Source organism: Rhineura floridana, chromosome 4 (genome assembly GCF_030035675.1).
Source record: "Rhineura floridana isolate rRhiFlo1 chromosome 4, rRhiFlo1.hap2, whole genome shotgun sequence".
NCBI lineage: Eukaryota > Metazoa > Chordata > Lepidosauria > Squamata > Rhineuridae > Rhineura > Rhineura floridana.
The window spans coordinates 132,071,106-132,091,543 of record NC_084483.1 but is presented as its reverse complement, the minus strand read 5'-3'; the positions used below and the strand labels follow the sequence as shown (position 1 = coordinate 132,091,543).

At 42.3% G+C, this 20,438-nt stretch overlaps 1 protein-coding gene across 6 annotated transcripts in view; it reads left to right on the top strand.

Annotated features, from left to right (window-relative positions):
• The window catches only part of GNPAT (glyceronephosphate O-acyltransferase), a 48,265-nt gene that overhangs the window by 24,347 nt on the left and 3,480 nt on the right, over positions 1–20,438 (top strand). For 5 of the 6 annotated variants that reach the window (XM_061624447.1, XM_061624446.1, XM_061624451.1 and 2 more), the window contains 8 exons: positions 1,578–1,708; positions 3,500–3,723; positions 4,916–5,161; positions 5,946–6,025; positions 10,214–10,354; positions 12,077–12,176; positions 12,279–12,372; positions 16,840–16,901. In XM_061624447.1, the coding sequence (XP_061480431.1) occupies positions 1,578–1,708; positions 3,500–3,723; positions 4,916–5,161; positions 5,946–6,025; positions 10,214–10,354; positions 12,077–12,176; positions 12,279–12,372; positions 16,840–16,901 (1,078 nt within the window). The remainder of the gene's footprint in view (positions 1–1,577; positions 1,709–3,499; positions 3,724–4,915; positions 5,162–5,945; positions 6,026–10,213; positions 10,355–12,076; positions 12,177–12,278; positions 12,373–16,839; positions 16,902–20,438) is intronic. The other variant, XM_061624448.1, reaches the window with a different exon arrangement.

Here is a 20,438-nt window from a genome sequence, read left to right as displayed (position 1 = left end):
AGCCCTTAATGGCATCGGACCGCAATACCTGGCGGAATGCCTCTCCCGCTATGTACCTACCCGGTCGCTGCGCTCGACGTCGAAGGCCCTTCTCCGTGTCCCAACGCATAGGGAGGCACAGAGAATGATAACTAGAGCTAGGGTCTTCTCAGTGGTGGCCCCCGAACTATGGAACGCCCTCCCTGATGAGATACGCCTGGTGCCTTCTTTGCTATCTTTTCGGCGCCAGGTAAAGACCTACCTCTTCGCCCAGGCATTTTAAAAATTTTAAAAATTTTAAAATTTGAATTTAAAATTTAAAATTTTTAATTATGTTTTATTGTGTTTTTGTATTTTAACCTGTTTTATTATGCTGTACACTGCCCTGGGAGCTTATTGCTATAGGGCGGTCTAAAAATGTAATAAAATAAATAAAAATAAATAAATAAACATGTCACCCCGCTGGTGAAAGAATTGCACTGGCTGCCCATTTGCTACCAGGCCAAGTTTAAGGTTCTGGTTTTGGTGTACAAAGCCCTATACAGCTCGGGACCAGGATACCTGAAAGACCGTCTTATCCTTTATATACCCAGTCAATCACTGAGCTCTGCAGGTGCGGGCCTCCTGCAGATACCATCTTGTCAGGAGGTCCATTCTGCACAACATAGGAAACAGACCTTTAGTGTGGTGGCACCTACCCTGTGGAATTCCCTCCCCTTAAACATTAGACAGGCGCCATCTCCGTTATCTTTTCGGTGCCTATTGAAGACTTTCCTCTTTCAATAAGCCTTTGAAGTTGAGACCTATCCCAGTCTGCATCTGTGTTGGAATTGCTTTTTAATATGTTCTTAAACATTCTTTCTTAAAATGTTTTTAATCTTAGAAGACGTTCTGATAGCTTTTTTTAAGTAACATTTTTGAAGATGTTTTGTTTTAATGTGTTTTAAAGTTTGTTTTTATAATGTTTTAATGTTCGTAGTGCTTTTGTTTGCCGCCCTGGACTCCTGCTGGGAGGAAGGGCAGGATATAAATCAAATAATAATAATAATAATAAAGTATAGTTTGTTGAAACAAGTTAACTTCAAGCCATACTTCATACTTGAAGTAGGCACATTGAAATAAAGGGACATGAGTGAGTAAGGTATAGTAATTTGCATAGCTTTACTCTGAGTAGAATTTAGTTGGATGCAACCCATAGTTTGTGAAGCTGTTTTATTTCAAGCAACCATAGTTAAGATTAATCACAGTTTAGGGTTTGGACATGATGCTAAAAATTGTTTAATCTAAAACAGAAGCAGCAGTTCCTGATGTTCTTTTTGCATCTATGCTGTAGGAGCCTGAGATTTGCTGAGGCTCATTCTTGCATTTGCAGCCTGTGTTACTTGGGCAACTTCTTATCTTGGCCACAGTTTCGTTTCTATAAAGGAGAAGTAATAGTCACGTAACTCAGGGTTGTGAGGATAAATATGTAAGAGTCCTAAAGTGCTCTGAAAATTGTGAAGTGATGCTGTAGCAAGTAAGGTAAAATAATAAATGTAGTGTGTCTGCATGTATCTCCACTACTGCAAATGTCTCAGTTTTTATTCTTTACTCTGTAGGGACTCTTGAAAGCCAGGAAAATCCTTAGTGAAGATTTCGGAAGCATACATGTATACTTTGGACAGCCTGTGTCAATCAGAACATTGGCAGCTGGGAGAATCAATAGATGTACATTTAACTTAGTTCCAAGGTATTACAATATATGAATGTTTTAATGGTTTAGGAGGAAAATTGGCATTTGAGTCTGTTTTTTATTATATTCTAAAATTCTATAGCTGAATAGTGTAGTTTTCTCCATTTATGCTGTATTTAAGAACAACTTTACTATATCAGACAAGTCCATCAGATCAGTCATTGGACCCCTTGTCCTGCTTTCAACATTGGTCAGATATCAGTGTTTGAGGGGTGTTAAAGTATCAGCAAAATCTAGCATAAATGCATCATGACTCCTCTGTGGAATCCAAACATCTTCACTTAAGGAATTGCTTCTATTTTGGAGATCCCACATATTCCTAACATGCAATTGTCATTGTTGCTGGAGAGCCACAGATTCCACAGCCCTGCAATAAAGATGCATTTCTCATTATTACTTAAACCAGATGTGGGGAACCTTTGGGCCCTCCAGATATTGCTGAACTACAACTCCCAACATCCCTGACCATTGGTCATGTTTGATGGGGCTGGTGGGAGTTGTAGTTCAGCCAAAGGTTCCCCACACCTGACTTAGACATTCCCAATATTGGAGACTTTCTCCAAGAAGGATTCCTTGCATTTCTGTTCTTAAAAAAACAAAAACACTTTGGTGTAAGATTCAGTGGTTGCACTTCTGAATCTGTCTTTCCAAAATAGAAGTGCCACAAAATCCTTTCGGAAAGTGGAAGCTATGCTTCATTTTAATTCTAGCATACAGTGTAATGAATGGAACAGCTGGTGAGGTCACAGCATAATAAATTGAACAGCTGGTGGGCTTCCATTAAAGGTTACCTGTGGCCACATGTGGAGTTTTGAGAGAGTGGCATGGGCACCACCCCTTCTAGTTGCTCCCCCCAGTCATTCTCTTCCCAGAGAAAGTGTGCATGCGCACACACACAAACACACATTACTTAGTTTTCCATGAGATCTCGATGAAAGGTCGATACATTTGAATTAAAACAGATCCTCTTGAATTGGCAATGATTTTATGCAGGGTCTCCAAACAACAACCATCAAATTAAAACCTATACAGTGGTTGCCAGTATCAGAAAAACATTGATCTGAGGTTGAGATCTTTATGAACCTTTATGACTCTTACATAGAATGACAATAATGCTACATACAGAACACATCTGTGAATGCAGAGTGAGCTATGATTTGGGGGTGGTTTGGGAGGGGAATCCCTTATAAAAGTTTTTGCCTTGGATCCATGTTTTTGCAACACTGAAGAGCACTGGATTTGTAACTTTTATGGTTCAGTTAGTGGAAACAGATGTGATCTGTGATTTGATACAATTTCAAGAGGATCCATTTTATTCCCTCTCTGTGGCACTACTGCTTGCCTTCCCTAGGTCTCTCCATTATCGTCTCCCTGATCACTCCCCTATTCCTCCTTCCCTCTGAGTCACTTTGCTTTCATGTTTCATCTGCTCTGGTGCTAATCTGAGCCTTGAAGAGTTGAAAGAGGAAGTAGGACAGAGTATCACTTGTCCTATTTTCTCCTTCAATTCTGTATACCTTGCAAGGGAGAAAAAAGATAATTGCTCTTGCCACCTTGTGAAGAAGGGGGATTTGAGGGAGGGTCAGAGGCTTCATGGGTGCCAGGGAAGTTCTCAAGGACACTATGGTGCCCACAGGTTCCACATTTGTGTCCTCAGAGTTGCTGTGGAATGGATGAAAGCTCCTCTGCCGAAAAAATAAGCTTCCCTTTGGGTTCACAGAAGCAAACAAAATCTATAAAAGGCTGCCAGACTTTGAATGCCTCTGTTCTCTGAACTTTTCCTTTTAGGCATATTCCCCAAAAGCCATCTGAGGAAATCCAGGAGTTTGTCAGTGATGTAGCCTACAAAATGGAACTCCTGCAAATAGAAAACATGATTCTGAGCCCATGGATATTAATTGCTGCTGTCCTGCTCCAGAATTTACCAGCCATAGATTTTGAGCTTCTGCTTGAAAAGACGCTTTGGCTAAAAGGGTTAACTCAGACATTTGGAGGATTTCTTGATTGGCCTGGTATGCAATGAATATTGTATATACATTTCTTTTCTGAGGGCAAATGTAGCTTGTGTTATGTTTTTATTATGTTTTGGGACAATGGGAGGCTAGAATTTTCTTTTTAGAACTCTAAAACCTGCCTGATTTTCTTAAAAGAAAGACTTCGATGTTACCACAGGATGAAAGTATAGCCCCCCTCTTCCAAATTCTCCCTCCACTCAGAGTGGTTAATCTGCCAGTTTCCCCCCACTTTCCCAAACTAACCAAGTTGCAGCATGAAGTGGGGGACGGAGAACAGCAGCCAAAATGTGCTTCCCAGTTGTTCTGCCACTCCTAATGCAAATGCAGTCGTTTGTTCTGCTAAGTCATTGAACAGGGTCCCAACCAGCAATGGAGGCTCCAGATATGTTCTGAAGCCTTCACTTTAGAGACTCGGAAACTTAGGGAAAGCTTTGGCGAGACACCTTGGTTGCTGCTTTTTCCTCCTGTTTTTCCACACCCCCTTGCCCCAGCAACTTGGTAAATTTGGGAGGGCTGGTGACGGTGGGACATAGGAAGTTAGGAACATGCTCAGTGGTAAAGCATCTGCTTTCCATGCAAAAGATCCCACGTTCAATCTCCAGCATCTCCAGGTAAGTCTGGGAGAGACCTCCAGTTTGAAACCCTGAAGAGCTACTGCTAGTCACTGTAGACAATACTGAGCTCAATGGCCTGACTCAGTATAAGGCCACATTCACACCATACATTCCTATTCCCCTCATAGAAGTACAATTCCCAGAGTTCCCTGGCAAGAGGGATTGACGGTTAAACCACTCTGGCAATTGTAGCTCTGTGACGAGAATAGGAGTCTCCTAACTCTCAACATCCTTCACAAACTACACTTCCCAGGATTCTTTGGGGGAAGCCATGACTGTTTAAAGTGGAATAAATGTATGGTGTAGATGCGCCTAAGGCACTTCCTGTGTTCCTCAGTGGAGGAGCTCCCTTAGGCTGTGTCTTCTGAGCTGTATGGGAGAATTCTCACATCTCCTCAAAAAGGCACAACCTGCTCTGAATTGAAACAGGCAGGGGGTTTTGCCCATCACTAGTTGAAACAATTCACGTCTCCTATCAGGTGCCTCTTTCCTTGGTGGTGTTACTGCAAAATACAAAACTAAAATAAAATACTGTGTAGATCTTTGCATTTATTTCTGACTTGTCTTCTCACTAGATAATCTGTGTGCCAACAAAGTAGTGAGATCCAGCCTTGCTCTACATGCCAACATTGCAAGCCTTGTCAATGGGCAAGTGGTTCTTAATGACAAAGACATGGGAGGTGGTGCTCCAGAAGAGCTTGTCTTTAAACAAGCCCTCACCATCCTCATGTGCGGATCCTACAGGAACCAATTGCTTAATATCTTTGTGCGACCAGCCCTTGTAGTGCTCACGTTGCAAATGACACACTCTTCTAGAAAAGGTAAATTCATTTTATAATACCACAAATATGAAAATTAAACCATAGATTTACTCCTATTATTTAGTTATGTGATTTCCTAAACAGGCATGTGATGAGATTTTTTGAGCTGTTCTCTTGTTCCTCACCCCACCCTCATCCCCACCAGCATTTTATGCATGGTGAGACTGAGAGCACATCTGGATGAGCTAAAAATTGGGAAAGGGTATATAGAGCATTCCTGTGCACTGGATTAGGGTCTATATCTTCTCCCTTCCTCTCTCCCTCTTTTATTTAAAGTAGACTGTTATATTATATTATAATATTATAATATAAGCTGTTCTGGAAATTCACAAGCTCAATATATCCAATATGCCAATTCACTATGACCTCTTATCCATTATGCATGCAAACTGGTTTAGTGTAAATAAAATGTAAAGCTTACATCAGTTTGCGGTTCCTGAAATTGATGCCCAGTCGCCCTTTGTGCTTGCAGCAGCTTCTCTTTCCTGTGACCTATTTTGAGCTGCTGTCTTGAGTCCTTCTAAGCCTCCTTAATTAACAGAAATGGCACGTGTGATTGTGAACTGTCTTTGTTTGGTAAACTGTAATTCTGCAGTAGCTGCTTGTTGAAGGAGATGATGTACAAACTGACAACTTTAATTGCATAATTTATTGTTAAGGTTAACCACATCATTCCAAATATACTGTTGTCTTAAAAAATAAGCATCTTGCAGACATCCTCATTTAACAGTGAAGTGATTTGAAGAAAGGGCTTATCCATGAACAGTTACATTATGTTTTCCAGAGGACGTCTATAGCAATTTTACTTTCTGGCGTGATGTTTTTTCTGATGAGTTTATCTTCTTTCCTGGAATACCTCTGAAGGTAAAGTATTCTGTGCCCTCTTGATATCTTAATATATTTGGAAATTTCGCATTGACTTTCCTAGCATCAAGACTGTGCCCAATGTAAATAGGGAAGGGGATCTTGAAGGCTTTCTATTGGAGTTTTTTTCTTATTAAATCTAGGATTGGCCACTTAGCAAGTGCAAGTCTTGCTTGTCTGATAAGTTTCTCCTTATAGCAGGGGCAGGGAATGTGTGGCCTTCCAGATGTTGTTGGACTCCAACTCCCATCAGCCCCAGCCAGCATGGGCAATGCTCAGGAATTATGAGAGTTGTGGTTCAACAACATCTGGAGGGGCCACAGGTTCCTCATCCCTACCTTATGGCATCTCATAAAAAGGGATCAACCACTAGTAGTCATAATATTTCAGGGTGATCATGACTTTCTTTGGTTAAAAAACAAAACTCAATAATGTTGTGTTATAGCCTCGGTCCAGATGTCATCAAATTATTTTTACAACTATACCTGAATGAGCTTGACAACTAATCAACGATTTTTGGGTCTCCTTGCATTGAGTATTCTATTACTTATTTAACAGTCTGAATCTTAAATGGTTGCAGTCTCTCACTTAAATGGGTGGCATGTCTTCTGTGGACTCACATGCACACACACCATACATACACACACAATATATGTAACAAGCACACACCGCATACATATATCTTTGCTGCAGAGAAGAGTGTCAGTTCCCTGTCCCTACTCACAGATGTTGTTGGATTCCAGTATAGCCAGTGGTGATGAGAGCAGTAGTCCCCCACTGTCTGGAGGGCCACAGGTTCCCCATCCCTTCATCTGTAATGTACTACATCCTATTTGTCACCTGGGATTGTGTTCCCTTCCTCAACCCACCCCCTTGCTTTGCTTGGTTTAAGCCCTTGCTGCTTTTACCTTTTTACATGTACTCTCTGCCCCATCATGGTTGGGGGAATGCCATTTTGGATATGCGGGTAAGTAAGAACATGCACAATTATTTCATAGAATCATAGAATAGTAGAGTTGGAAGGGGCCTATAAGGCCATTGAGTCCAACCCCCTGTTCAGTGCAGGAATCCAATTTAAAGCATGTCCAACAGGTGGCTGTCCAGATGCCTCTTGAATGCCTCCAGCGCTGGAGAGCCCATCACCTCTGTGGGTAATTGGTTCCATTGTTGTACTGCTCTAACTATTAGGAGGTTTTTCCTGATGTTCAGTTGAAATTTGGCTTCTTTCAGTTAATAACAGGAAGGGCCTGTTCAGCCCAAGCTTTCTTTGAAGCCATCCTTAATAAGCTATAATTACATACTCTGTGGTTCAATTTGCTCCTGTGTAATCCCAAGAAAGAAAATTTGTCCTGGACATACGAAGTTCAGATCTTCAAGTACACTTCATGTACTGTCAGTAGAAAAGCTCAGGAATGCTTGGTCATTGAAATAGTTCAGCGTGTTCAGTTCTAAAATGTTCAAGGACTCTTCAAATGACAAGTCATCTCCTCTAATCTTGATATAGTTTGCGAAGAGTAGAAATCCCTCCTGGCAAGTGAAACATTTGCAGTTGTCACACAGTACCAACTGTTAGTTTCTGTTGCTAGCTGGGAACAGCTGTTCCAGTCAAGCTAACTTCATTCTAAAAAATCCCAGGGTGTAATGTAGACAAAATGGGCTGCCTGAACATAATGATTATTGTTAAAAAGGATGGATTGTTTAAATTAAAGCAATTGAGGCCATGATTTAAATCTACAAAATACCAGTTTAAATCATAGATTTATGTCAAATTTCCTATTCTGAAATTCATTTATCTTAGAAACAAGCATACATCCTAACTAATTTTTCTAACAATTAAATTTTGGTTTGCAATTAGAGCTTTTATGTAACCTAGAGACTTAATTCAAAGTTCTTGGTCATGCAGTCCAGGTGCTGTTGTTATGCAGAATTTTGCGTGCTTATAGGCATAATGCACACAAACACACACACACAAGGACACTGAGCAAGATCGTTTGAAGGTTAAAACTTTGATGTTGTACACCTTCATTTGGAAATACATCCCACAGAAAAAAAGTGGAATTTACTTCTGAGTGAACATGCTTATGATTCAGCTGTAAGAAGACGTATAGAATTTTGCAGAAGCAAGAGTTAGTAGTTCCTTGGGGGGAAAAGTGGATTGTATGCAATCTGTTGTTCTGCTCACACAACAGATTCCTTCTTGCGCAATGGAACATGTCGCTCCTCTGGTTCTTCCTGCAGCCCCAAGCACACCCTCAAAACCCACTCCAGAGGGTTGGGGGATCCTCTGGAGCAGATTTTGGGAAAAAACTTGTAATGCTAAGCTATGATTTAGTGTTACAATGATGAGATGCAGTGAGCCTTGGAGCTTCTGCTTTGGTTTTAAGACTAGCTGTAGTTTGTAGTATTCAAAACTTAAACTGTAGTTAATCTTGACTGGTTTATTGAAACAAGCCATTTTCATAATCCATGGTTTGAAGATAGATTGTTTCAACAAACCATACTTAAGATTAACTACAGTTACAACAAGCTGCAGTTAGTCTAAAATGGAAGCAAAAGCTTCCAAACTCCTCATTGCAATGCTGGAGAAGAAGGGGAGAGTACCAACCCAAGGCTTGCTACAGCTTATCCTCATAATGCTAAACCATGGTTTATTGTAATGTCTGAACAATCTCACTGTAAACTAATTCCAAATGCATATCTATATTGGTCTGTTGAAGCAACAACAAACAGTTAGTGGCCTAAGGTTTTGTGGACAAGAATCCAGTCCACAGATACAGAACAAAAAACTTATCCTTAGTTGGCAGATTGAGAGCCTGCAAGGAATTTTTATGGGCTGAATAAAGACCAGGAATGGCTAGTTCATTACATAAAGTAATTGGCCCCCATTGGTGCAACATGTACTTTTTTCACCTTTCTTTGATAATGAATTGAGAGTGGGTCACAAGAGGCTTTGCACAAGATCCATGCTCAGTCCATCACCTGATGTCTTGTTGACACCAGGTGATTGATATGTGGGTGGCCCCACCCATCAAAGTTGGCCTGGCAGAGTCAGAGAGGCCCACCAGGCTGTGAAAAGGTTCACCACTCCTGCTTTAAGGTACCAGACTCTTTGTTGTTTTTATTGGCTTGGATCTTAAGATAGGGTAACTTAAGCAAATTCATGGAAGTGAAGCTTTCCATTCTTCCTTCCCCAGGTAGCCTCTTGCTTCTTTCCCCATTGTTTGGGAGGACCCTCAATCCTCCAGAGAGGCTTGGCAGTGGGGATAGGTGGCTATGGAGGGAGTTAAGGATAGGAAACTTTCCTTCCATGAACCTCCTCAATTTAACATGTTAGGATATAACCATTTTAGGGGTAATTTTTTTTTCTAATATGGAGATGTGGGTGAGATTGTAGCAAACTATAATATGTGTAATTCTTACCATTTTATTTCTAATTGGAAAATTCTTTATCTTAACAGAGGCAAAGCAGAAACAGAAAAATCAATGGAACATACTCAAATTATTGTACTGTATTAGTGAAGATCTTCCGTGGCGCAGAGTGGTAAGCGGCGGTAACGCAGCCGAAAGCTCTGCTCACGGCCGGAGTTCGATTCCAACGGAAGGAGGAAGTCGAATCTCCGGTAAAAGGGGTCGAGGTCCACTCAGCCTTCCATCCATCCGTGGTCGGTAAAATGAGTACCCGGCATATGCTGGGGGGTAAAGAAAGGCCGGGAAAGGAACTGACAATCCCACCCCATATATACGGTCTGCCTAGTAAACGTCGCAAGACGTCACCCTAAGAGTTGGAAACGACTCGCACTACAAGTGCGGGGACACCTTTACCTTTTATTAGTGAAGATGCATGTGCTTTAGCTGCCTTATTTTGAACAACCGGTTTTGATTTGGATTTGTGTAACCAGACTCCATTTCCACCATATTATTCTGCCATTATTGTGTGTAATCTAACTTCATGTCTAACTTCATACATTAGATTACTGTTTTGATATCACAAAGGAACCAGCTACCATAGCAAATACAATCCCAGCCTGCCCCTTTGTCACTGAAATTCAAGTTAGATACAGATGTTTAGGTATATTAGACCTATTTACTGTACCTCATTAGGCAGAAATGCATATGTTGGATGTCTGTAATTGTCTGCATGGCATTAGGCCCACTAAGAAAAAATAACAACTTTGGTTTAATTTCTAGGATTTTGAAGAAGGTTGTTTCTTACTTACAAAATGTGGTGCAGTTCAAGCCACTTCCCAGCAAATTTTTGTTACAGAGAAAGGAAGCAGTGTAATCTCTTTCTTGACTGCAATGTTCAGGCCTTTTGTGGAAGGCTACCAGGTACAAAATAACTGCTAAGTTCTTTTCACCCGTCTCTGTTCTTTTCCTTTTATGGGGAGTGATAATATGAGGCACAAGGGTTTTGTGACTGTTGAGAAAACTGAGATTAAGTATTTAATTCATTTTTCAAGATGTATTCAGCATTGTAATTCCATGTATTGGACACTGTTCGGAGCTGTCTGTGAGGCGTCCTTCCCTGGCTCTCCCTGTCAGGTTCCTACCTGCTCGTGGTTACTGCCTGTCTCTAGGCACCACCAGGGACTCCACCAGTCCGGACCGCTCTCTCTTATGATTTCTCTCCCCGCTCTAGCACAGATCTCAACAGATCCCCCTGCTAGGCAACCACCAGTAACGTCCCAATACTAGTATTCCCAGAGACTCTGAATACTGGTATTGTTATTCTCTTCACCGCTGCCACCATTTGTTACAGTTCCCCTTCAGCCTTGGTCATTACCTTACCCTCCCTTCTGGTCTGTGAAACCCCAGCCAAGGATCAGGCCTTTGGTACACCAAATTAAGTATTTATTACAGATAACAAAGCTAACAAGATTAACAAGATTTCTTCTTAAGGCACATAAGCATATGGTTTTACTCAATACTAATCCGAACTCCACCTCCCTCCTGGTAAACAACTCTCTAAACCCCATCAAGCAATCCACTCTTTCTCTTCTCCCCCCAGATTCCACAATTCACCACCTCACATTCACCCAGATTTTCCTGTCATCCTTTCATTTATACTGTCAGCCATTTTAAACATTCAGCCAATCATCAAGCATTCTATTGCCCATTCACTCCCCCTCCTCTTTCACTACTTACCATGTATACTCTAAACAACCAGCACTTACCATATATACACTAATATATAGGAACATCACACTGTCATCTGGTGATTTGGAGCATGTTGCCATCAGCATACTGATGACATACAACCTCTTACGTTTCATATGAATCAGGAGAGACTGCACAAGTGTTGGACTGGTCTTGGAGACATCAGTGGGCTGGGTGGGGGCCCATAAACTGATAAGAAGGGGTGCTGTAGGTGGGCACTTTTCATTTCCAGGAGTTAGGTGGATTACCTGCATTGGGAGGGGTTACACTCTTCCTTGAAGGAAGAGGGGGGTTCATGAGGAAGGAGGTGGCCGTTTATGTATCTCCATAACTTCAGCTGTTTAGGGCTTCAGAGGTTAAACACAGATGTGTCTAGAAAGGAAACAGCACATGCCCTCTTACTTAGGGTCACATCTCCTGATCAAGCTGATATTTTATAGATAACTGGATAGTATCTTTTATTCAATGATATAAACACTGAATAAATAAGTTGAGATTAGTGTTACTTGTGGAACGAAGTCCAGCCTTGCAGCCCTTACAGTTCCACCCCTCTCCTTGTGGGTTCCCATAGCCTTATGTCAAAAGAAATCTTGTTTTGTTCAAACAGCATCCCCCACCCCACACATGCCATATGACAAACTGCTTTGAAAACCAAGAGGGGGTTCAAAAGCAGACTGAGATATAGTATGAGGAATGTCAAATCCTACTGACCCCTGGAAGTAGCTCTTTAGAGCACAGGTCAACTCTTTAAAATGCTATGAAGTGTTTTTCAACTCAAAATGTTTATACTTTTGTTGCAAACTTATCTTCCCAAAAAATGTTTGTCACAGAGTAGTGACCATTTGGTAATGTGCTGTGCAACCAGAGGTTTTAATGTTACTGTTTTTTCTCTAGATAATCTGCAAGTGCCTCTCTAAGGAAACAAAAGAGGCCTTTACTGAGAAGCAGTTTATATCTGGAGTCCGAAGCTTTGCTTCTCAGCTTCTTGAGGCAGGTGTGTGTGTGCGTGTGTGTGTGTGTTTGAACAGTGCAATGCTTTGTTTTACTTTTGGGTAGGAGGACTGAAGTTTAAATTGCTCCCCTTTCTCTTGTTTAGGAAGCACTCAGTGTTATGAGGTCCTCTCTTCAGACATGCAGAAAAATGCTTTGGCAGCTCTTGTACGACTAGGTGTTGCAACAAGGATGAAAATGTAAGTTTGTGTTTGGGACCCAACTCCCCATAGTTGAAATTATTTGCAAGAAAGTTGGGGTGTAAAGTCTTGTATAAATGATACAAAGCTTTCAAAGCAAAACAGCAATCGTAAAAACCCCAGTTCATATATTGGTTAAAGAAGGTAAAAATAAACCCCACAGCATAAAACCAATTTGCAAAAATGCCTAATTTAAAAACAGAAAAGACAAAATGTGGCAAAATTGGACTCTTCATCAGTTTTAACTGTGAGTCAGTTCTTCTTACTTTACTAGTTGACTCCCTACCAAACTTCAGTCGAAATCAGATGATCATGTTTGCATTGGTTAAATCCAATACAGAGTTAGGCGTGCTTCAGCCCATTGAAATTGATGGGCTGAAGCCTAACTAACTCTACTGGATTTAAGCCATTGCTTCCAAAAACTACTTTGGCTTTGCCCAGTTTCTAAGGAGGCATGTGGTGACTTGGCAACCATGGAAATCTTCATTGTGCTCTGTGCTTTCGAACTGTGTATGCCAGGGGCTTCTCTTTGTGGCCTTTGGGACTTTCTCTAAGCTGTGCCACACTCTTCACCAGGCTTTCTCTCTGCCCTCCTTGAATGCTTTTGCCTAAATGGAATGACTCAATGAACTATGATAATGCCTCTTGTTTCTTAGATGAAGGATGGAGAGGGGTGTGAGTATGTGTAGAATGTAAATCCCATCTGTTGCTCTGCCCGCGTTTGCTTCTGGCCCACCCACCACTTGGATCCAGTCCTGGAAGGTTCCCCAAAAGGGAATGCAATGTTCCCCATCCCTGGCATCGATAATGTGTCACCAACGTTTTTAGGCCAGTGGGCATATTTGGAATATTGAGGAGGTGTTGTGGGTGCTGTTACAAATTGGTTGCCGTGGGGGTGGCAGTTTGGTCAGTGACAAAACACGCATTTCTGCTGCTGCCAAAAATATACAGGCAAGCAGGGAATTATCCACCAAAAGGAGGAGCAAAGCCCTTTAAACATCGGAGTGAGCAGATGGCAGAGGAGGAGAAAGAAGCCTGCATTGTACAGGCTCCTTTCTCCTCTCTCACCTGCTGCCACCTGCTTGCTCTCTCGGATGTTAAATGGGCGGGTGGGAGAGAGGAGAAAAGTCCCTCAGACGCCAGCAGGTGAGGGGGAGAGGAGAAAGGAGCCTGTACAATACAGGCTCCTTTCTTCTCCTCCGCCCCAGCCAGCACCCACCCACTCGGATATTGAAGGAGAAGGTTTCAACAGCCTCCACTCCTGTGTGAGTCTCCAGTTTTTGCAGGCTCAAGCAGGAATGCTGGGCTGCTTGAACTAAGCCGGATTTAACCCCTGCTGATCAGCTGATTAGTGGGGATGAAATTCTGCTTCGTCTGCATGATCCTGTTCTTTGCTGGCAACAGGATGCACAGTAAATGCAGATTAAATTCTGTCCTCCTACCCATCAGTTGACATCACCAGTGACATCAGCTGATGGGTGGGTAGGCGTGATTTTGGGAAAATGGCCTTGTGGGCCAAATTGGACCCCCTGGTGGGCCAAGATTGGCCCCCTGCCCAGAGGTTCCACACCTCCGTCCTAGACCTTTAAATCGGCAGTAAAGCTTTTTCTGTGCATGAATATCTTTCTTTGGATTGATAGCTGAATCTGCAGATAATTGCTGCCCAGATACACTACTGTTGCTGTAGAATATTTGGCTGAAACCAGTTTACTCACTCTGAGCAGTTCTGTATTATTCCAGTGATTACTCTGCATTGCAACCAAGACATTAATCCTTCTGACCCAATTCCAGATCAGCATTGAAAGAGCCATTAGTATTATAATTATTTAATTATAATTCTTCACTAATAGGTAAAAAACTTTGCAGTTTGAGAACGTACCTGTAGCCAACATATATTTCTATCAAACTTTAAAAAGTAGGGAAACTGGGCAGCTATAATGAGCTATAATGCACCAGGGGAGCAGGAGACCTGACCTCCTCTCTAAGACATTGTACTGCCCTACAAATTTGTAAAAATGCAAACACAATTTGGGTTGGCTTTTCACAATCCAATCTACTTCCTGTAGCTTGGAAGAATTTGGTAACATATGCCTCTGAGCACAAGGAGAGGGAGGAGAGGGGAAAGGCAGGTCTGATCATTTCCTTGCCTATTGAATTCAGTGAGATTTACTCCTGTGCAATCATGCTTAGGATACGTGAAACTGACCATCGGGGAGAAGGAAAGGGGGGAGGGAGGGGGGAGGGGGGAAAGAGGATGGAGGGGATTGGAAGGGGAGGGGTGAGGGGGGCAGGAGGTGGGAAGGAAGAGGGGGGAGGGGGACAAGGGGTGGGGGGGGAGGGGTGGGTGGGTAGGTATGATCATTTAAATGCTGATTTGAGTTCAGTGGGATTTACTCCTGTACAATCATACTTAGGATAGGTGAAACTGACCTGGGGGAGGACAGGGCAAGGAAGGGGGGAAGGGTAGGGTGGGGAGGAAGGGAAGGGGGGGAGGAGATTGGGTGGGTGGGCACCGGGCAGAGGAAAAGCCTCTTTCCTTTCCAAAGGAAAACATTGTTAACAGCATCATTGTCTTCTGGGGCTTCCCACACCCTTTATAATACAGTAGACACATGTAGTTTCCCACCCAAATTTAAACCAAAGCTGTCCCTGGCCACATCCACACCAGACATTTATTCCACTTTAAACAGTCATGGTTTCCCCCAAAGAATCCTGGGAATGTAGTTTGTGAAGGATGCTGAGAGTTGCTAGGAGACGCCTTCTCTCCGTCGTAGAGGTACAATCACCAGAAGAGGATCTGTCTGTTAAACCACTCTAGCCGCTGGAGCTCTGTCAGGGGAATTCAATAAGATGGTTGTTAATCTACTATTTATGCTTTATTCTCTTCCTGGTAAAGACTAAAACCTAGGACTTAACGTAATGAATCGCCAGACATTCCTTATTGCAATAAGAGTCCACAGCTTTTAGAAGGCGTCTTAGACCTATACTTGTCAAGGAGAGAAGCACCACATCATCAGTGTACAGGAGAATTGACAAGGATCTATTTGCCAAACTCGGTGGAAGGGAGTTAACTTCCGCTAAGCTTTTAACTAAGGAGTTGATGTAAAAATTAAATAAAATAGGGGCAACTATATATCCCTGTTCTACTCCATTGAAAGTTTGAATAGAATCAGATAACTGGCTGGCACAATTGCAACTAATCCTCAGATGAGTATTTTCATATAGTTTGCGAATAAGTGGTAACAAACATCTATCAATGTTGGTGTCCTCAAATGTTTTCCATAGTCTATCCCTCTGAATTAAATCTAAAGCTGATTTGAAATCAATGAAAGCTGCATAGAGAGTTCCCTCCTTAGGTAATGTGTATTTTCCAACAAGATGTTGGAGGACAAGGCCCTGATCCATAGTAGATCACCCTGGCCTGAAACCAGCCTGTTAATCTTCTAGAGTAGTTTCTTGTTCCAGCCAATTTGATAACTTCTCATGTAAATGGCTTACTTATATAGTTTACTGATAATACTTAACAGGCTGATGGGTCTGTAGTTTTCAGGGTCTGATCTCCCATTTTGTATGTTGGAATGATAATAGCAAGCCCCAGTCCTCTGGGATGCACACTGAGTGATCAATGCAAGTGAATAAGGCCACTAGAACTGGAGCCCACCACTCCTCTCTAGTGGCTTTAAGCAACTCAGGTGGTATATTATCCTCTCCAGGAGGTTTGCCAGGTTTAAGGTTAGAAATAAGGTTTGTGACTTCAGGTATAGATACAGGAGGCCACCCAGGCAAACTGTTAAAAGTAGTTAGCAATGTTTGTTGAGAGATCTGTTCCTTCGCATATATAGCACAGAAGTGCGACTCCCAAGCATTAATAGGCATATGGTACTGCAAGCCAACTGTTGTATTTTGCCAGCCCCTCAAAATCACCCTCTAAAATGTTGCTGAATCATTGTCCTTGATGCCTGTATTAGGCATAACCATGATTCTCTTTGAACTTGTTTCTGTTTTTCCTTAATCAGGGGTTTATATCTCTATGGGAGTATTCAATTAAATAAGTGCATGTGCAATGGGACTTCTCCCCAAATCTGCCTAGTTGTTGAGATCTCAGGCTTAGGCTATCCTGGTTGTGCCAAAGCCTATAGAAATCTTATCTGGTGACAACCAGGGACAGGAACTTTTCTCTTGAGGTGCCTAGCTTGTGGAATCTTCTTCCACTTGAAGTAAGGCAGGTGACAACTCTGCTGAAAACATACTTGTTCACTCAAGCCTTGGCTGGTTGTTGATATCAGTGCCATTAACAATTGTTCAGCTACTGTGGATGGGGCTGTTTTTTGTTGTATGTATTGGATTTTAATGGACTGTCTCTATTGTGTTGGTATTTATGTGTTGTAAACCATCCTAGAATTTTTAGGGAAGGGGTGTATAAAAATAGAAAATTATGTGGCTCAATTCTTGTTCTTTTGTCCGCAGGAGTGATGGATTCACTTACAGTTTAAATAAAGAAGCTCTAAGTAAAATGATAGGAATGTTTGGTAAGTGTCTTTGTTCATGGATGGAGAACTATAAAATTTGAGAGTTTTTTCCAAAGTCACAGGGTCTTATTTGCATGTGTCTTTTTTTTAGTATTGAATGCCCAGTCCTCTTATATGGCTTTGAATGTTTCTTTGGTGCATATTTGTTTCCATTTGTAGTGTTGCATGTAATTTTGATTATCCCGAGTACTTACCACCTATCAGATTGGTTGCTTCCTTAACAAGCCAAGATACTAACCAGCATTAAATCATAGTGCTGTTATGTTTATTGTTGGATTACAAAACCTACCTTGTTAGGGAGTAACAAGCCCAGGTCCTGTGTTTCGACATCATGGAAAGCCAAACTTAATTGCAACTTCTTCATTTGTTTCTCCCATTCACACCAGAGGAAGAGAGCTCACTGCGCGTTCACAAATAAACCATGATAAACCAGCAACCTGACTTACTGTAACAAAGAAACACAGCCAATGCATCTTGTTCATCTTTAAAGCTCCATTATTGCGACAATGGACTGGATGAGGGCTAATAAACTGAGGCTCAATCCGGACAAGACTGAGATGCTGCTAGTGGGTGGTTCCAGCCTGTCCCGGATGGGGTTGCACTCCCCCTGAAGGAGCAGGTTCATAGCTTGGGGGTTCTCCTAGAACCGTCTCTGTCACTTGAGGCTCAGGTAGCCTCGGTGGCATGGAGTGCCTTCTACCAACTTCGGTTGGTGGCCCAGCTGTGCCCCTATCTGGACAGGGATAACCTGGCTTCAGTTGTCCATGCTCTGGTAACCTCCAAGCTAGATTACTGCAATGCACTCTACGTGGGGCTGTCTTTGAAGACAGTTCGGAAACTGCAGCTTGTGCAAAATACAGCGGTCAGATTGGTAACAGGGACCAGACCGTCCGAACATATAAAACCGATTCTGGCCCACTTGCATTGGCTGCCTGTATGTTTCTGAGCTCGATTCAAGGTGCTGGTTTTAACCTATAAAGCCTTACACGGCTTAGGACCACAATACCTGATGGACCGCCTCTCCCAATACGAACCTACCCGTACACTACGCTCAACATCCAAGGCCCTCCTCTGGGTGCCTCCTTCATGGGAAGCTGGGAGTCTGGCAACAAGGGAGAGGACCTTCTCAGTGGTGGCCCCCAAATTATGGAATGACCTTCCTGACGAGGTGCGCCTGGCGCCAACACTGTTATGTTTTTGGCGCCAGGTCAAGACTTTCCTCTTCTCCCAGGCATTTTAGCATGTGTTTTGAATTGTTTTAAATTGTTTTTAAAAGATGTGTTTTTAAATTTGTGTATTTGTTTTTAATGTTTTTAGTTATTGTAAACCACCCAGAGAGCTTCGGCTATGGGGCGGTATATAAATACAATCAATCAATCAGAGATTTTTATTTATTATTTTTTATTATTTGATTTATATCTCGCCCTTCCTCCCAGCAGGAGCCGAGGGTGGCAAACAAAAGCACTTTAAAACATCATAAAAACAGAATTTAAAATACATTAAAACATAACATCTTTAAAAACATTTTTAGAAAGCTTTCAAGTCATCTTAAAAAAAGGTTGAAAACATTGTTTTTTTAAAAAAGTTTAAAAACATATTAAAAAGCAATTCTAACACCGATTTTTGCCCTAGTCCAGCTAAAAGCGCTACATATTCCTTGTGTACACATCCACAAAACCTCTCTGGGAAAATGTTGTGTGCAAACCATTCTTCATGTAGGGTTGTTCTTCTGATCCAAGAGATAGGGTTATGAAGAGAAAGCAGTTTCAGAAAGGTTAGAATCTGCCAGAGCCATGAATATAAGTAATTGAATGGATTCAGTCTCCCCTGTGCAGTGATGTTAACCTTTCTGAAATATCTCCATGAGAACACCTCTGGCTGCTCTGCATATGCTACTTAAGATTGGAAGCAGTTGTGTTTGAAGACAGTGAACTGAAATTTAAGGGTCCCAAAGTACAAAGTTAATCTGAAGGAAAAGTGAGAAGGAACCTTGGCTGTGGTGGGTTAAAACCAAAATATGGTTCTGTTCTGCTACTCTGTATCACTTTGCCAACTTCTATTATTGTACTCAGAACACTTTTCTACCTTACTTGTATTATACAGCCATGAGAGTGGCTGTATACTATAGCCAGCGTGGGTTTTTCACATTCCGCAATGTTAAATTGAAAATACCCCCTATGCCATTCTGATGCTTCCCATAAGCTCATTTCAAAACAAAACCTTACAAAACTTATAGTTCTGAACTCAGAAACACTTGCTTAACAACCCTCTCAATTTTCATGGCGATACACAAAACAGAGAAAATAGAGAGTTCAAAGTCTAAAAAGAGAGAAAAAAAACCCCAGAGCCCTTTTTTCTCTGAGTTCTCATAATCTGTTGAAATTCATTAAAAATCAGCCATATTCACAGAGTACCTGTAATCCTAATACTGACCTTGCCCCATACTCTGACCTTCATCTTCTGCAGTTTAAAAGTTTTTAAAAATGGCTGATTTTTAATTAATTTAAAATTTTTTGGCTGGCAGCCTATAACGCGGGCATGCTCAGTAAGAACCAACTGTCAGAATTCTAAATGCCAGACTCATAGCTGCTGGCCTTGCCTCAGCAGGGGGCCACACCCACACCAGACTTTGATTTCACTTGAGACAGTCATGGCTTCCCTCAGAGAATCCTGGGAAGTGTAGTTTGTGAAGGGTGCTGAGAGGTGACTCCTGTTTCACTGAGAGAGCTCCAGCAGCCAGACTGGTTTAACAGTCAGCCACTCTGATTGAAGTCTGTGAGGGGGACAGGGCATCTCCTAGCAACTCTCAGCACCCTGCACTAACTACACTTCCCAGGATTCTTTGAGAGAAGCCATGGCTGTCCAAAGTGAAATAAAGGCCTGATGTGGATGTGGCCAGGGAAAGCTTTGGTTTAAATTTGGGTGGGAGGCTTCATGTGCCTGCTGTAGAATAAAAAGGTGGGGGAAAGCCTGAAAAAGAATGATACTGTTCACAATGTTTTTCTTTTTGAAAGGAAATGGGCTTCCCTTCTGCCCAGTGCTTACACACCCAATCTCCTCACCCTCCACTCCCTGCCCCTTCCCTGGGTCAGTGTTGGACTATGACCTGGGAGACCAGGGTTCGAATCCCCACACAGCCATGAAGCTGACTGGGTGACCTTCGGCCAGTCACTGCCTCTCAGCCTCAGAGGAAAGGGTCGCCATAGGTGGGGATCGACTTGAAGGCAGTCCATTTCCATTTTCAAACATGATTGCATAGAAATAAATCCCACTGAACTCAAAAAGTATGCAAATGATCAACCCCTCCCTCCTATCCCCTCCCTCTTGCCCCTTCCTTTGTCCCCCCATCCCCATCCCCTCCTTCCCCTTCCTCTTCCTCCTCCCCATGGTCAGTTTTACCTATCTTAAGCATGATTGTATGGAAGTTAATACCATTGAACTCTATAAGCATGCAAATAATCAAACCTGCCCTCCCCTCCCCCTTCCTTTCCCCCCCTCCAATACGCTCCTTCCTCTTCCCACTCCTCCTCCCCCATG